At 33.9% G+C, this 15,714-nt stretch overlaps 1 protein-coding gene across 1 annotated transcript; it reads right to left on the reverse strand.

The window, feature by feature from the left end:
- On the reverse strand, window positions 12,016-13,316 carry LOC18609847 (protein PLANT CADMIUM RESISTANCE 2). Its single transcript, XM_007045169.2, has 4 exons — window positions 13,091-13,316; window positions 12,809-12,880; window positions 12,486-12,698; window positions 12,016-12,352 (listed from the first exon to the last, which is right to left on the reverse strand). Exons 1-4 carry the CDS (start codon window positions 13,206-13,208, stop codon window positions 12,279-12,281), a joined length of 477 nt encoding a protein of 158 aa, XP_007045231.1. The 5' UTR covers window positions 13,209-13,316; the 3' UTR covers window positions 12,016-12,278.

The following is a 15,714-nucleotide window of genomic DNA, read 5'->3' on the forward strand; positions in this document are numbered from 1 at the left end:
CTTCAAGTTGAAAGATCTTGGCATAGTTAAATACTTCTTAGGTTTAGAAATTGCTAGGTCACCTGAAAGAATATTAGTTTGTCAACGCAACTCATTGGTTGGTGCATTATCCCTCTGCTTAAAAAGCAGGGTTCAAATCCCCCTTTCTCCAATTATGAAAAAAAAAATATGCTTTGAATATGCTTGAAAAGTATGGTTTGTTAGGTACCAAACCCATCTCTACTCTTATGGATTATAACCATAAACTACAAAAGGCTACAGGAAAGAATAAATTGTCAAATCCCACAATTTATCGTTAGTTGGTTGGAAAGCTAACATGTCTAACATTCACAAGACTAGTTATATGTTATAATGTTCAAGTGTAATCCTGGTTTATGAATAATCCTTCACATAAACATTTATCAACAGTTTTCATAGTTTTGAAGTACTTGAAAGGAGCATCAAGACAAGGGATTTTGATGCATTCATGGTCTAATCTACAGATTCATGCTTATTCTGATAGTGATTGGGCAAGCTGTTCCAACATTAGAAAATCTATTATTGGATATGCTTTGTTTCTTGGTGATTCTATGGTTAGTTGGAGATCTAAAATGCAATCTATTGTTGTTCATAGTTCAGCTGAAACTGAATATTGTTCCATGGCAGTAACATCGTGTGAAGTTATATGGTTGAAATCCTTACTGGCAGACTTTGGTATTTGTCATAAAGATGCAGTGAAATTGTATTGTGATAGTTAATCTGCCATTTACATTAGTAAAAATCTTATGTTTCATGAGCGTGCGAAAGATATAAAGTTGGATTGTCACTTTATCAAAGAAAAAATACTTGCAGAATTGATTCAACCAATCTATGTTTCAACTGAGTCTTAGCTTGTAGATTTTTTTTACTAAAGCTAAGCAACCAAAGGACTTTCAACACCTCCTTAACAAGATGAATGTGTATAATATATACAGTTCACCTTGAGAGGTGTATTGGAATTGATTGAGCTGTTAAAGCCTTCTTGAAGATGGATGATTGATACAATAAAAGTTGAAGCTTAATAAAGGGATGTTTCATGTGCATATCATGTGATTATTTATTGTAAATAGTCATATTTTGTAAATAGTTATTTTTATCTTTTACTTTTTCCCGTGTGGTAATTGGTCAATTAGCTTAGTTATTACTTTAGTTAGTTAGTTAACAGTTACACTTTACTCTTACAAGACTACTATAAATAGTCTACTTGTAATTACTTTCAAGATTAATGGAATTATAACAGATTCCTTCTCATCACTCATTTTTCTCTCATTGATTCCTCGATAAGCTACCTAATCAACAGAGCTTCAATAAGCTGATCAACAGAGTTTCAACACCAAAACAAAAAAAAAAGTATGACTTCAAATATTGAAGGAATTCAATATGTTTGAGTTGAACCCTCTTTACTAGTCCATTCCATAAACAAGCTTAATTCAAATATATCCATATTGAGATTGCGAGATGAATATATTGAAGGGGATACATTATTAGAAAAAAATATATAATACATGAATAAAATTTAGTAAAACAATTAAACAACATATAATTACAAAAAAACCAACAAAAATTTGAAGAAAAAAACTCATAGAAAATGATATTTAAATTTACGATTTAATGCTTCAAAAAATCCTCAATAGAAAATGCTTTAATAACTTAAGGCAAACAAATATATATATATATATACACGGTCAAGGATCTTGAAAATAGTTTGGGAGGGGATAAGCGATAATCGCTTAACTTCAAATACTTTCTATGTGAGCAAATGCAATGAAAAGATATTTAGGAAGTAGGAGCCGAAATTCTACACTATAAACGAGCAATAAGTTGACACTAAGAAAATGAAGTTATTATGGGCTTTACACAAAAGTTGAACCGCCATATTTTGTCAATCTTCGAGGGATTTGGGCTCACTAAGCCCCATGGTTCAGGTTCTATTTATATGAACTTAAAACTTGTAATTGGGGTAGGGCTTGTCCAAATTAGATATTTTGAGTTATTTTAAGGTCATTTTCTTTTTTTAAATTAAAAATAATCTCACACACCAAAATAGTGGTACTCTTTTCATATCAAATTGAATATTTATCTTTCTTTTCTAGTTCACTTCGAACTATGTCCATTTTTCTTTTTTAACACCAACAGCTCTTAGTTTTGCAATATTTCATATTAATTTTTATTTTATTTTTAATTTTTGACATTAAAAATCATAATTTATCAATGCTATTAAATATTTTTAAATAATACACTAAAAATAAAAATGTTTGTCTTAATATTCATGTCAAGTTAAAAAGAAGCAACTATTTAATTTTAGACATCAATATTCAGTATATATATATATATATATATATATTATGTGTGAAGCTTTTAATTTGTCTTTAAATGTTAATTTATACCTCAAAATCATAACTAGAAAAAAATATTATTGTTATAAATGTTAATTTTCTATAAGTATTCACTCTTCATCATATATTTTTAACTTAAAATTTTTAAATGAAATTAGACATGTGAAATTCATTCAATAGGAAGCACGAACTTGATTTAGGGTTAATGTGTGAATCAAGGTCTGACACATGCATGATATAAGCCACACAAGTTCCGGACCATAGATATTTCTAACTACACCTTCCTACAAAGTGGATTGAATAGCTTGTCATTGCAACTCCCAACAAATTTGTTGTATGAAAAACCCATAATAAATTTGATAGGCAAATAATTCTAAGTTCCATGTGGGCAAGATAAGGCTTGTTGGCCCTAGGGAAAGATGATGCGTCCAGCAACACGCCAGGAACTAATGGCTCTTGTTAAGCACAAGAATTGATTGAAGTTACAGTTAGTAAGTGGCAGAGTAGGAGAAATAAGTAAGGCAGGGATGTTTGATACATGGAGGAAAAAGGAGTACTTGTGAATAAGAAAGAAAATAAACATTGAAATGCATCGTTTCAATATTGCTTGAATAAGTAAAAGGGAAAGGCACAAAGCGCACTGTTTCATTAAAGGGATAGTGAGAAGAATCTAGCCGTTTGTTACCGTTAAGCATTTTTTATTTTTTAGTTAGTTAATGCAGTAATTAGTTACACCCTTTTTGTCCTTTTCTTATTCCTTTGTAAAGCCTGAGTATATAAGGCATTCTTTTCTGTACGATTTCTGATTGAATAGAATGATTCATTCCCTAAAATATTCTCTTAGCCACTCTTCACTGTTCATCATGGTATCAGAGCCATTGGGGTTCCTGTAGAGGTCGATTTGGGGAATCGTTGAAATTTTCATTCACCGAATACTATATTCATCCCCTACTTCAGTCTACATCATCGATTTCTTTTTCTAGTAAGTTGAATCAATCTCATTCTTCATACCATTTTTGTTTTCCTTATTCAAGGTTGCGAAACATGTCAGAATCAACAGATTCGAGACCTCAAATGTCTCAAACTTCAACAGGTCATCAATATCCCCTATTGCAGATCCTCAATCACCTTACTTCCTACATCATTTTGATCATCCAAGATCTGTTGTGATCAATCCTAAGTTAACCACTAGTAATTATGTAGCATGAGGTCGACCATTCCTGTTAGCTTTGTCAATTAGGAATAAAATAGGATTCATTAATGGAACCATCCCAAAACCCGATGCTACAGATCCTATTTTCCCTTCTTGGACTAGATGCAATAACCTTCTGGTAGCATGGCTCTAAGATTCTATCACTCAACCTATTGCATCGACAGTTTTCTATATGGAATCAGCTGTGGAAATATGGAATACCCTTAAACAAAACTTTGCTCAACTGGATGATACCAGGGTATGCGATTTGCAATATACAATGGGCAACATAACACAAGGTTCTAGATCTGTTGATACATATTTTATAGAACTTAAGGGAGTTGGGAAGAATTAAGAAGCTTTAGACCCCTGTCCCATTGTGAGTGTGGTCAATGCAATGTGAACTGTTTCAAGAGGTACAGTGATCAACACCAGAAGAACATAGTATTCCGATTCCTCAATCGTTTAAATGACTCCTTTTTTTCTGTGAGGTTTTAAATTATTCTTATGGACCCTATACCAAGCTTGGACAAGGTATATAGTATTGTTTTGAGAGAAGAAAGCCAAAGGAAATTAATGCTTCAGACACAACCTGTGTTAGAATCTTCAACCATGTTAACTGCTAGTGATAAAAGGAAAAAGTCCAGAAAAGATTTTCTGTGTTCACACTATGGTAAGAAAGGGCACATTAAGGATAATTGCTACAGGTTGGTGGGGTTTTTAGAGGATTTTAAGTTTACAAAGACTAAGGTAAATCATAAGAAAGGAAAGGTAGTGGCAAACAATGTTACTGGTGATCAGTTTGCAAGTATACAATCGGATCAGGAGGATGAGGCTGTCGATACAGGTTATGTGTCCTAAATGTCCATCATCAAGCAACAGGTCAATAAGCTAATGGAGCTCTTGAATGAGAATGGAATCATTTGCAATGATGGTAAGGTTTCTTCACCAAACAATTCACAAAATAAGCCATCCTTGGTCAACTCTCCCTTTGCAGGTATAATCTCAAATCAGCCTTGTTTCAATACTTCAAATAATCTACCACATAGTTTTAAACATATAAGTAACCTTGTGATTAAACAAGATAGTTGGATAATGGATTCGGGTGCTACTGATCATATTTGTCACTCTTTAGATAGATTTATCTTAGCTGAACCAGTTAGTGATCATTTTGTTCATTTACCAAATAATTGTAAAGCTCTTGTTTCTTATATAGGAACAGTCAGGTTAACACCCTTGTTAGTTCTTAAAAATGTTCTGTGTGTTCCCAGCTTCAAATTCAATCTCATATCAGTAGGTGAATTGACCAAATCTAAGAAATCTTGTCTTCTTTTCACTGATTCATACTATGTTATCTAGGACCTACCTTCATGGAGAGTGATTGGGGTTGCTAAGATGTCATCAGGCCTTTATATGGTGCAGGATAGCCAAGTTGAACAAGACCTGTCCCAGTTTTGCTTTGAAAACTTTGTTAAGAATTCTTTTGCATTTTCTATTAATTCCTTCAAACCAAAGTATAAAGACTTTGATCTTTGGCACTTTAGGTTGAGGCATGTCCCTGTGGAAAGAATCAGTGTCTTGAACAAAAGATTTTCAGAAATCAATTGTTCCAGTGATTTACTATGTGAAATCTGTCCCATGGCAAAACAAAAAAGACTACCATTTCCAATTCACACTCAAAAGTCCAAAACTGCTTTTGAAATAATTCATATGGATATATGGGGTCCATATGAGGTTTCTACCAGAGATGGTCATAGATATTTCCTGACCATTGTTGATGACTACACACGATTCACATGGATATACTTAATGAAAAACAAGTAAGAAGTTTCATCCATTATTCCTGTTTTCAATAAACTTGTTCAAAATCAATTTAACAGTTCCATAAAATGTTTAAGGTCTGATAATGGTCAAGAGTTTAGGATTATTGAATTTTACAACAAAGCTGGTATTGTTCATCAATTGTCCTGCACTGGTACACCACAACAAAATGGTGTTGTTGAAAGAAAACATCAACACATTTTAGCTGTGGCAAGGGCCCTGAGACATCAATCAAATGTTCCACTTTCTTTATGGGGGGATGCAATTTTAACTACAATACACATAATCAACAAAGTACTAACCAGAGTGCTTCATAACAAGTCACCATATGAATTATTGTTTGAGACGCTTCCTTCATATGATTACTTTAAAGTGTTTGGATGTTTATGTTTTGCTTTCACACAAACACAGAATAGAAAGAAATTTGAGAGTAGGGCCAATAAGTGTGTTTTCATAGGTTATCTAAATCATGTCAAAGGGTACAAATTATATGATCTTAAGGCACAAAAAGTCCTGATATCCAGAGATGTTGTTTTTCATGAGGATACTTTTCCATTTCATTCTTCAAAGCATGAAAGCCAAAACTTAACATTTCATCAAACACCTGGTATGATTACTTCTTTTGACCCTCATTATTCAAATTATATAGGTTTCTATTCTTCTAACCAGAATCAAGCTTAATTGCACCAAAGTGAGTATCCACAAAGCTTAAATCAACCTTCCACATCTAGAAGTGGTGAAATTTCTCATAATTCATCATAAAATAACAGTCTGCCTAGTGAAACCAGTACTAGTCAACCAATGACAGACCCTAATGTTGATTCAGCTCAACCAATTAGGAAAATTTTAAGAGTCAGAAACATGCCAAAATATCTAGAAGCATATCAAGTTTATTTGCCATCGCAAACAAACAATGTTACCTCACATCCTATATCCAGATACCTTACGCATCACAATTTATCACCTGCACACAAGGCATTCACAATTTCATTATCTAATGTCCAAGAACCTAAATCTTATTATCAAGCTATGACTCATTCACATTGGAGAGATGCTATGGTTGTTGAACTAAAAGCTTTAGAAGACAATGGCACATGGAGCATAGTACCATTACTTGCAAACTCTCATACTGTTGGGTGTAAATGGGTGTATAAGACCAAGCTGAATGCCAAAGGAGAAGTGGAGAGATATAAAGCAAGACTAGTTGCAAAAGGATACAGTCAAGTAGCTGGTTTTGACTACCAAGAGACCTTCAGTCTTGTAGCAAAACAGTCTACAGTCAGAATTTTTCTTGCCTTAGCAGCTACAAAGAATTGGTCATTATCCCAATTAGATGTGAACAATGCATTCTTACATGGAGGTTTAAATGAAGAAGTCTACATGAAACTGCCTGAGGGTTATACAATTGAAGGGGAGTATCCTACTAGTTCAAAATTGGTATGCAGGCTACACAAGTCCTTATATGGACTCAAACAAGCTTCAAGACAATGGAATGCTAAGCTGACAACATCCATTCTTAAGTATCGTTTCAAACAGTCAATGTTAGATTATTCATTGTTCACCATGAAGACAAGTGATGGGGAATTCATAGCTTTGTTGACATATGTTGATGATATCCTGATAGGAAATACCTCCATACAAGCAGCAGCTGCCATAAAGGATTACTTAAGTTCAAAGTTTAAACTTAAGGACCTAGGCACTGTGAAATACTTTCTAAGTCTTGAAGTGGCCAAATCACCACAAGGCTTTTCCATATGTCAAAGGAAATATGCACTTGATTTGTTGGAAGAACATGGATTACTTGGAGCTAAACCAACATCAACACCTATTGATTATAGTGTCAAGTTGAGAAAGACAACTAGGGAGGAAGAGATTACAAATCCTGCAAAGTATAGACAACTAGTAGGGAAACTACTCTACATAACATTCACAAGGCCTGACATATCCTATGCAGTACAAACCTTAGCTCAATTCATGGACAAACCATCACATGAGCATTATATGGCAGCCTTAAGAGTGTTGAAGTATTTAAAGGGAGCACCAGGCCAGGGGATACTCATGAAAGCAAATTCCAATTTAAAGATTTCAGCATACTATGACAGTGACTAGGCTAGATGTGTAAACACCAGAAAGTCAGTTACTGGTTATTGCATATTTATTGGACAATCATTGGTAAGTTGGAAGTCAAAGAAGCAACAGGTAGTGGCACGGAGTTCAATAGAGGCAAAGTATAGGTCTATGGCAACTATATGTTGTGAAGTCATCTAGATAAAAAGCTTGCTGGGAGACTTTGGAATTATGCATCAGAATGTTGTGAAACTCTATTGTGATAACCAGTCCTCAATCTACATTAGCAAAAATCCAGTCTTCCATGAAAGGACAAAGCATATAGAGATTGATTGTCATTTTATTCGTGAAAAAGTACAAAGTGGTATGATTGAACCTGTTCACATATCAACAGAAGATCAAGTTGGTGATGTGTTTACAAAAGTTCTACAACCAGGACAATTTCAGAAGTTATTATCCAAGATGAACATTCACAATGTTCAGGGTTCATCTTGAAGGGGAGTGTTAAGCACATGAATTGATTAAAGTTACAGTTAGTAAGTGACGGAGCAGGAGAAATAAGTAAGGTAGGGATGTCTGCATACATGGAGGAAAAAGGAGTACTTGTAAATAAGAAAGAAAATAAACATTGAAACGCATCGTTTCAATATTGTCTGAATAAGTAAAAGGGAAAGGCACAAAGTGCACCGTTTCATTAAAGGGATGGTGAGAAGAATCTAGCAGTTTGTTACCGTTAAGCATTTTTTATTTTTTAGTTAGTTAGTTAATGCAGTAATTAGTTACACCCTTTTTTGTCCTTTTCTTATTCCTTTGTAAAGCCTGAGTATATAAGGCCTTCTTTTTTGTACAATTTCTGATTGAATAGAATGATTCATTCCCCAAAATATTCTCTAAGCCACTCTTCACTGTTCATCAGCTCTTATGGAACTCCAATTGAATGAGCTTTGATTTTTCCCACTCAAAATTAAAATTCAATGTTACACTCTGCGTGTCTTCCATGATCTCTTAAAATTCAAGGTGATTTATTCATTGTGATTACATCACTGTATTTATTAAGTAGTAATTTGAGAATTTTACTAGTAATCTTAAACAAACCAAATTCATTAGATTATTGTTTTGAGAGATGACATAATCTCATCCAAAAAATGAAAAGGATTCAGAATTCTTTATTACAGAAAGAAGGTTACTATGTAACCTTTTACTTTGTTAGAATAACTCAATGACTTTGATTGCTTGTTTTAGGAAATTATACTTGTCAAAATGTTCAAGTCTTGTAATTCTCTAGAGTATGACGAATTATTATTATTTTATAAATTGTTTGTTAAATAAAAATTAAAATCGTTGTTTTTTTTTGTTTTTGGAAAAGCCAAACTCAGTAGGCTAAATCTCGATGTCGGTTTTGACTGACCTTTTCCCCTATCATCCACGTTTCTCCTCCCAAGTACCATTCATTGCAGTATACCACAGGCCAACTACCTCTCATCTACTCCTGTTCTTTATCGTCAGAGTCGTGCATAATTCTACTCCTTTTCACCCGCTTGACAGTGGGAACAGAACCTCTATCCTCAGCATCACATTCAGACTCCTCTTCAACTAAAGGACTGCCAGGTTGAGGTGACAACACTTTCTCTGATCCATTTTCTTCATCATCTTCAGAAACACTGCATGATTCATTTCCATCTGCATCAGAATTGTTGGGATTAGGATCGCGGTTAGGGGATCTTCTTCTCTAGGAACAATTGTTAGGTCCAATATTTACAGTCCCTCGAAAGGCTATGCTTGGCATGCTTCAATGAGTTGACCTTGGTGTCATAACGTGCGAATCCGGGAACCTCGACCGCTAGACGTGAGCAAAAATAAAATATCTAGGAGTCACCACCAATCTTTTTTATTTATTTTAGATGTGATTGGTCACCTATTAACTCAGTTCTAATCAACGAAGTCCTAAATTAATTTTAAATTCGTCGAAAGAACGAGAACTGATCTACAATTTTTAGAAATGGGTTAGGGAGTGCGGTTACGCACAGAGAAGGGTTAGCACCTCCATAGCGCCCGTTGCACGAATGGTACCATTTAATCTTAAGTTATCCTATTATAGCCTACTTTTGATTTTATTCTTTTATTTTCTTAATCCTTGCTTATTAACTAATTTTTATCAAGTTGGCCGATTGAGTCTTTTATTCGGTTTTACATAAGCACATGATGCAAGCGTAAAATGATGTCATGATTTGTTTGTTTTAAATAATGGGGTTGACAATCTTTTATTAGAAAATCATTCGAAGACCATATCAACGCTTTGGTGAAGTCTCAAAATTTTTCTCACCTAGAGATATCCCCGAAAAAACTAGTCTTTACAAGCTCCTTGAGGAAATCTCATCATCGAAATTCCTGCCCCTTCAACAAGATAAATGTGACATGCTATGATAGTACAAAATGATGATATCTACATGACCGTCTTTATTAATTTAGTTAGTTCATAATTCATATAACAATATGTTTAATAATTTAAGGTGATTTATTGCTTTATTTATATATTTATTATTATTATTTTTTTTTATGTATATTATTTTAAATAACAATTATTCGAACTAATGGGTATTGGAGTATAAAATTCGAATTTATCCCGACGCTTCGATGAAAATCCATCTCGAACTTCGCACCTAAGAAATCCACCAAAAAGAGACAACTTTTTACCCTTTTTAGGTGAAATCACTCAAATAATCAGTTTTTTTATATATATTTATATCATGATTTTTTTACTATTTTTTATTATACATTTACAAGTATTTATTTATAACATGAATATTTTTTCTTTCTTTTTCTTATTCTTCTCATTTGCTTATTATTATTATTATTTTTTTTTAACTAAACTAAATCTATTATTGGTTTTCTTTCTATTTATTTACTTATTTTATATATATATGTCCTTCTAAACTATGCATTTTTACTATTATTTTTATTATTACTATTATTATTATTTTTTATTTATTTTAATTTTCTAACATTAAAATAGGCATTCATATTATATATATATAACCTTTCTTAATATGGTTTAAATTATAACGAAAAAATGCATTTTATTTAACAAAATGGCTAGACCCAAAATCAATTGAAACAAGCCCAAACTAAAGAGAAGGATTATACCTTTCCGGGCTTAGATTAGCCCAACTCAATGACCCACAGAAGGCCTAAAACTGCACCATGAAATCCGCTCAGTAGGCCCGCAATACTGCTCTTCGAAACGCACCATTTGGTGCTTGTGACACTGCTCTATACGGCGCCGTTTAGACCCTAAACCTTTCAGTTCCCCACTCCCCTAAAACGGTGTCGTTTTGTTCTCTTATACCTAGGTATAAAAACCCCCTTTTTTGGCCTTTTCTCTTATTTTCACCTTCCTCTTTCTCTCTCTAGTCGATCACCCTCTCCATTCTCTCTAAAATTTTCTTTTTCTCTTTCTCTTCAAACTGGCCAATCACTCTCTCCCTTCTCTCTAATCGGCGGCACCCCAAATCTCCCTTATTTTCTAGCCGGCGGCACCCCAAATCTTTTTTGACGGTACCCCAAATCCCTCTCCTTTTCTAGCCGGTGACACCCAAGGACTCTTTTTTCATAGCCGGCAGCCCCCAAGCTATTTTCCTCCTAACCGGCACCGACCCACCTTACCCACTCTAAACCTACGGCTCACTCAAGGACTTCCCCATCCAAAACCGACAGCAGCCACCTAAACTCTTTCTCTAAGCTTCAACCAACAAACCCAAAAAACTTACTTCTAAAAACCTAAACCAAAAAACCACAAAACTCACTCTATTTCTCTCATCTCATTGTGCATTTTCTGTTGATTTCTTTTAATCTTTTTTTTTTATGGCTATTGTGGTTATGTTGGCTGCTAGAACACTTAGTTTTTTTTATTTCTGGTTGGTGCTGTTGGGTTGGATCTATTTTCTTGTCTCTGGAAATTTTTTTTTTGTTTTTAAATCGTTTTCTCTCTGATTTTTGCCTACGTTTTTTTGGCTTTTAAAATCTCCCCCCAACCTTAGAATTTGGTGCTATGTTCAGCATGAATCCCGGATGGGTGGCCTTCAAGTCAACAGCAAATTCGTCGAAAATGATCTTCAAATCCCGATCGTTGGAGGAGCATTTAATGCTATGTATTTTGTTGAAAATGGAGGCCAAGCGTGCTTCAGCCCCTTCTCTTTTTTTTTCTTTTATTTTATTTATTTTTTTATTTTTTTATTTTTATTATATTATTTTATTTTATTTTATTTTTTTGTTTGATTTTGAATGGGTGTCTACACTTGGTTGCCTTGCTAAGTCGAATGAAATATTTATCGTAGTCTTCTATCTTGCTGTTAGCATTTTCTTGTTGAGCTCGTTGCATCTTAAAATTGTTGCTTTTTTTTTTCTAATTTTTATAATTAATTATTTTGGATATTCTGTACTCATTGATCCTTTCTTTTTCCATACCATGCTAACTTTATAATATATATCACATCAAATATAGTATTTTAACATTATGAGTGATCTCAAAATCATAATGATTAGATTATCGAAATGATTTTGAAAGTGATTTCAAATACGACATGAAATAAAGATACTACAATTTCACTTTTATTTGCAACATTAACAATTTTAAAGTACATTTGAAATAAAAAAAAAAACATCATCTTATAATCTTATGGTTTTCCCCTTTGGACAATCTTCATCAGACATCTGCGATATACAGACAATACAATCATCCAAATGGAAGGAAAATTAAAAGAAGAAGAAGAAGAAAGAAAGAGAAAAAAAAAGTAAAGAACAAGGTAGTAAACACATTGATATATATTAAGAGAGCAATCCATTATCTATCTGCTCATTCCTTTTTCCACCACTGGAGCCATCGCCAGTCCTTGATTCTTCTCCACATTTGCATGCCAACCTGCATATATATATATCCCACAAGATTAATTAAACATGAAAAGAAATCAATGAATTTTACAACCTACTCAAAAATATTTAAAGTTGAAGAAAGTTTCCACTTGATGCAGTAAATAGTGAGGAGGTTTACGTACCGATAGACATGTCGAATCCCCGGTTCTTGAGCTCACGATATTCTTGAGTCAAGGCACAAGTCTCGCAGAAAAAATGAAGCATGCAATCCCCACAGCCGCCTCCCTTCAACATATACTGCTTTCTCATTTTGGTACGGTAAAAGCAAGAATAGAAGCATGGACAACCGATGATTAGCAGTATCAATGTGTATAGTGCCCCACTTGCACCACAAGCTACACCACCGATAGTCATTACGAATTAAGAAATCGTCTTTAATTATACATATATGCACTTGATATATCATTGAAAAATCAACTTGTAAATTAATTTCACTGTTGCTTACAGGTTGATCCTTTGTCAACAATCTCAGCTATCTGGCCAAACGTGATGCACGGGCACCAATAGGCAATGCAACCTGAAGTTAAAAATTTTAAATGGGTTAGGTGATCAGAACACAATAATAATAAATTTGACTAAGTTTTCACATGTTCGTAGAAATTTATTTCGCTAAAATTAAGTGTGATTGAATTCAAAATAAGATTAACTTTATCGCCATTTTAACATATGCAAGACACAATCCTCAGAATAAAACTAATTTTAAGGAAATTAAAAGAAAAAGGCTTACAGGTTTTCATGTCGGACAAGCAATCACAGAATCCAACGGACCATGGAACTTCATCATGAGGCTGCCCTGATGTGGTCTTCTCAGCGTAAACAGAAGCATTCGGGTTTGATGAGTGCATGATTGAGGAGTTTAGCTCTATATGGACTAAATAATATGTTAGGAGAAGTTGGCTTGAAAACGCGAAATCAGAAAGCAATATCAAAGGAAGAAAAGGCTTCTATTCTGTGGATATTTGCAAGTGAGCACGTACTTATTTATAGATATGCAAGGCAAAATTTGTCGATAGCAAACAAAAAAACAACTGCCTTTAGATTGAAGAAAGGTCACGTATTAGATAGAAAATACAAGTCAATAGCCGCCAGAATTGAGTACTCGTATTGGATTTACTATACACAGGGCGTCGCCCCGCGTCGAGTTGATCGATTGCGACTGGTCTGTTAACTTTAATTAATTAATGCCTTCGAGTTGCAACAGAAAGAAACAAAAATGAAATTAGTTGCACCACTTTGATAATGTCTTATAGTTCTTATCCTTGGTGCTTAAAGTCTTAAAACTTCGGACTGACGTTTCCTCTATTACTAATAATTTTTTATTAATTTTTAGTACATTTCTCATTACTATCCATATATGTGAGATTCAGATATATTAATTATAAACCTTACATATGTGAATAATGATAGTAAATATATTGAAAAATAATGGATAAAAAACTAATGAAATGAAATCAAAAGCAATAATTCATCCATAAATTAAATAAATTCCTGTTTAATTTGTCATATTAAACAATACATTATGATAAGAGTATGATAGAATATGTAGGGCATTACTCTAAAATTAAAGGAAAAAGAAGGCTTATAAACAAAGACTAATCACACATGACCAGGTCTCCATTAATACACGGCGGACAAACAACCCATCACACATGACCAGGTCTCCATTAATACATGGAGGACAACTAATAGCTAAGGGGTGGGGGCTGGGGGGTTGGTTCCGAAATTCAATAACAACTCTAGTTACCCTACTGTAGTTTAGTTTCCTAGTCAGCCGATCTTCAATTTTGGCAAGCATTAGCGTTGATGGAGTCAAGGACTACATTCCCAGGCTCATTTTGTAGAATGGAAATCACATGCCCCAACCTCCTGCCTCGACTTGGGGTCTCATTTTCTTCCACCAATAGAATATTGCCATGTGGGATTTTATATTTTCTTTATCCATTGTTCATTGCCTCGAGATTAGGCTCTCTGGATTATTGCCTTTGCGCTGAAATATGTGTATTGATTTCGGTCTTATCACTTTTAGAAAATGCCGCCTTAATCTCACTTTCAGAAAAAAAAAATCGAAAAATATGGGTGATCTTTGATGAACTGGTCCCCTTCAATTAATCAAAAACTTTGTTTAATCAAATAACCATGACCTATTAACTCGTTCTTTTACGTGAATTCCAAACCAGTGTAAGGCAGAGTTGGACCTTTTCCCCCATGGAAACTGTGAAACATGAGCAATGCAACTCTAACCCCAAATTTACAGGTTGGGATCACTTCTGGCTCATTCGTTATGGAAGGACAAGAATATGTATTGTGGTAAGAGAATGGTGAATTACATTGGCAACGGATCTTTCATTTTCAGACAAATCTCCTTGTTTTAAGTCCCCTCATGGGGTCGCACCAACTTCTACGCTTCTCTCTGAACTCCTGCTTTTCCTCATCACTTGTTTCGTTAGATCTCCATCTCAATCCTACATTTGCAATTCTGTCTTCAAAAGACCTCTCTCTCATGACTCAAAAAAAAATTTAATGAGGTTTTTATTATGAAACGAGGCAACATTTTATTGGTGGAAAAATATGAGACACAAGCAAGGCAGGATCCTTTAACGTCACCCTCCAATTTCAACCTATTCCTTATCTATTTGTCTTCCCACTTAATTCTCTTACTTTCTAACTTCATTCTTAGCTCTTTTTCTCCCAAATAGTTGCTTGCCGTCCTCTATTGAAAACCTCTTAAAACGGCCTTTTAAATAAGCTCTAAAAGACTTAATTTTCAAAATTCTCGTCAAAATTTTATTTATGAAAATCTCTCTAGCACTGTGGGTCTGCCCTCCTTGGCGCCTTGGTGCTCTGCTCTTTGGGTTTTGTATGAGGCTTTGGTGCATCACAACGTTGTAGCCTTGAGCAACTCAAGGTCGCGACTGTAACACCTCGTACTCTCGTTTAGCCGTCAATAAGATCCTATTGATAAAACGAAGAGTCACTTGATGTAAATTAAGCGTCGAAAAGCGATTACGGGTGAGAAGAATATTTTAAAATAAAATATTAGTTTATAAATAAAATAATATTAAAATATTAATATTTTATCTGTTATCGGAATTAGTCATGAAAAAAGATTATATAACTAATCTAAGTGAGGGAGAAGAAATAAGAAAGAATTTCGAAGAAAAACGACAATAATTATGCTCGCGTGATTTTATTAAATTGAGTTAGCGTAGATAAGTAAATATTTAAAATATTATGGTGACACCGTGTTGAAGTATAATTTCGATATTTTGATTGTACGCTTGTAAAGGAAGAGAGATAGATGAAAATTAAAATTTTTAAACACGTCGAAAAGATTGAATTTTAAAATACGAA

This window comes from Theobroma cacao, chromosome 2 (genome assembly GCF_000208745.1).
Source record: "Theobroma cacao cultivar B97-61/B2 chromosome 2, Criollo_cocoa_genome_V2, whole genome shotgun sequence".
Classification (NCBI taxonomy): Eukaryota; Viridiplantae; Streptophyta; class Magnoliopsida; order Malvales; family Malvaceae; genus Theobroma; species Theobroma cacao.

Coding starts and splice junctions, on each gene's coding strand:
- LOC18609847 (XM_007045169.2), bottom strand. CDS start 13,208: ATGCACTCATCAAACCCGAATGCTTCTGTTTACGCTGAGAAGACCACA. Junction 12,881..13,090: donor CTTGTCCGACATGAAAACCT/GTAAGCCTTTTT, acceptor TTTTAACTTCAG/GTTGCATTGCCTATTGGTGC. Junction 12,699..12,808: donor TGTTGACAAAGGATCAACCT/GTAAGCAACAGT, acceptor TCGGTGGTGTAG/CTTGTGGTGCAAGTGGGGCA.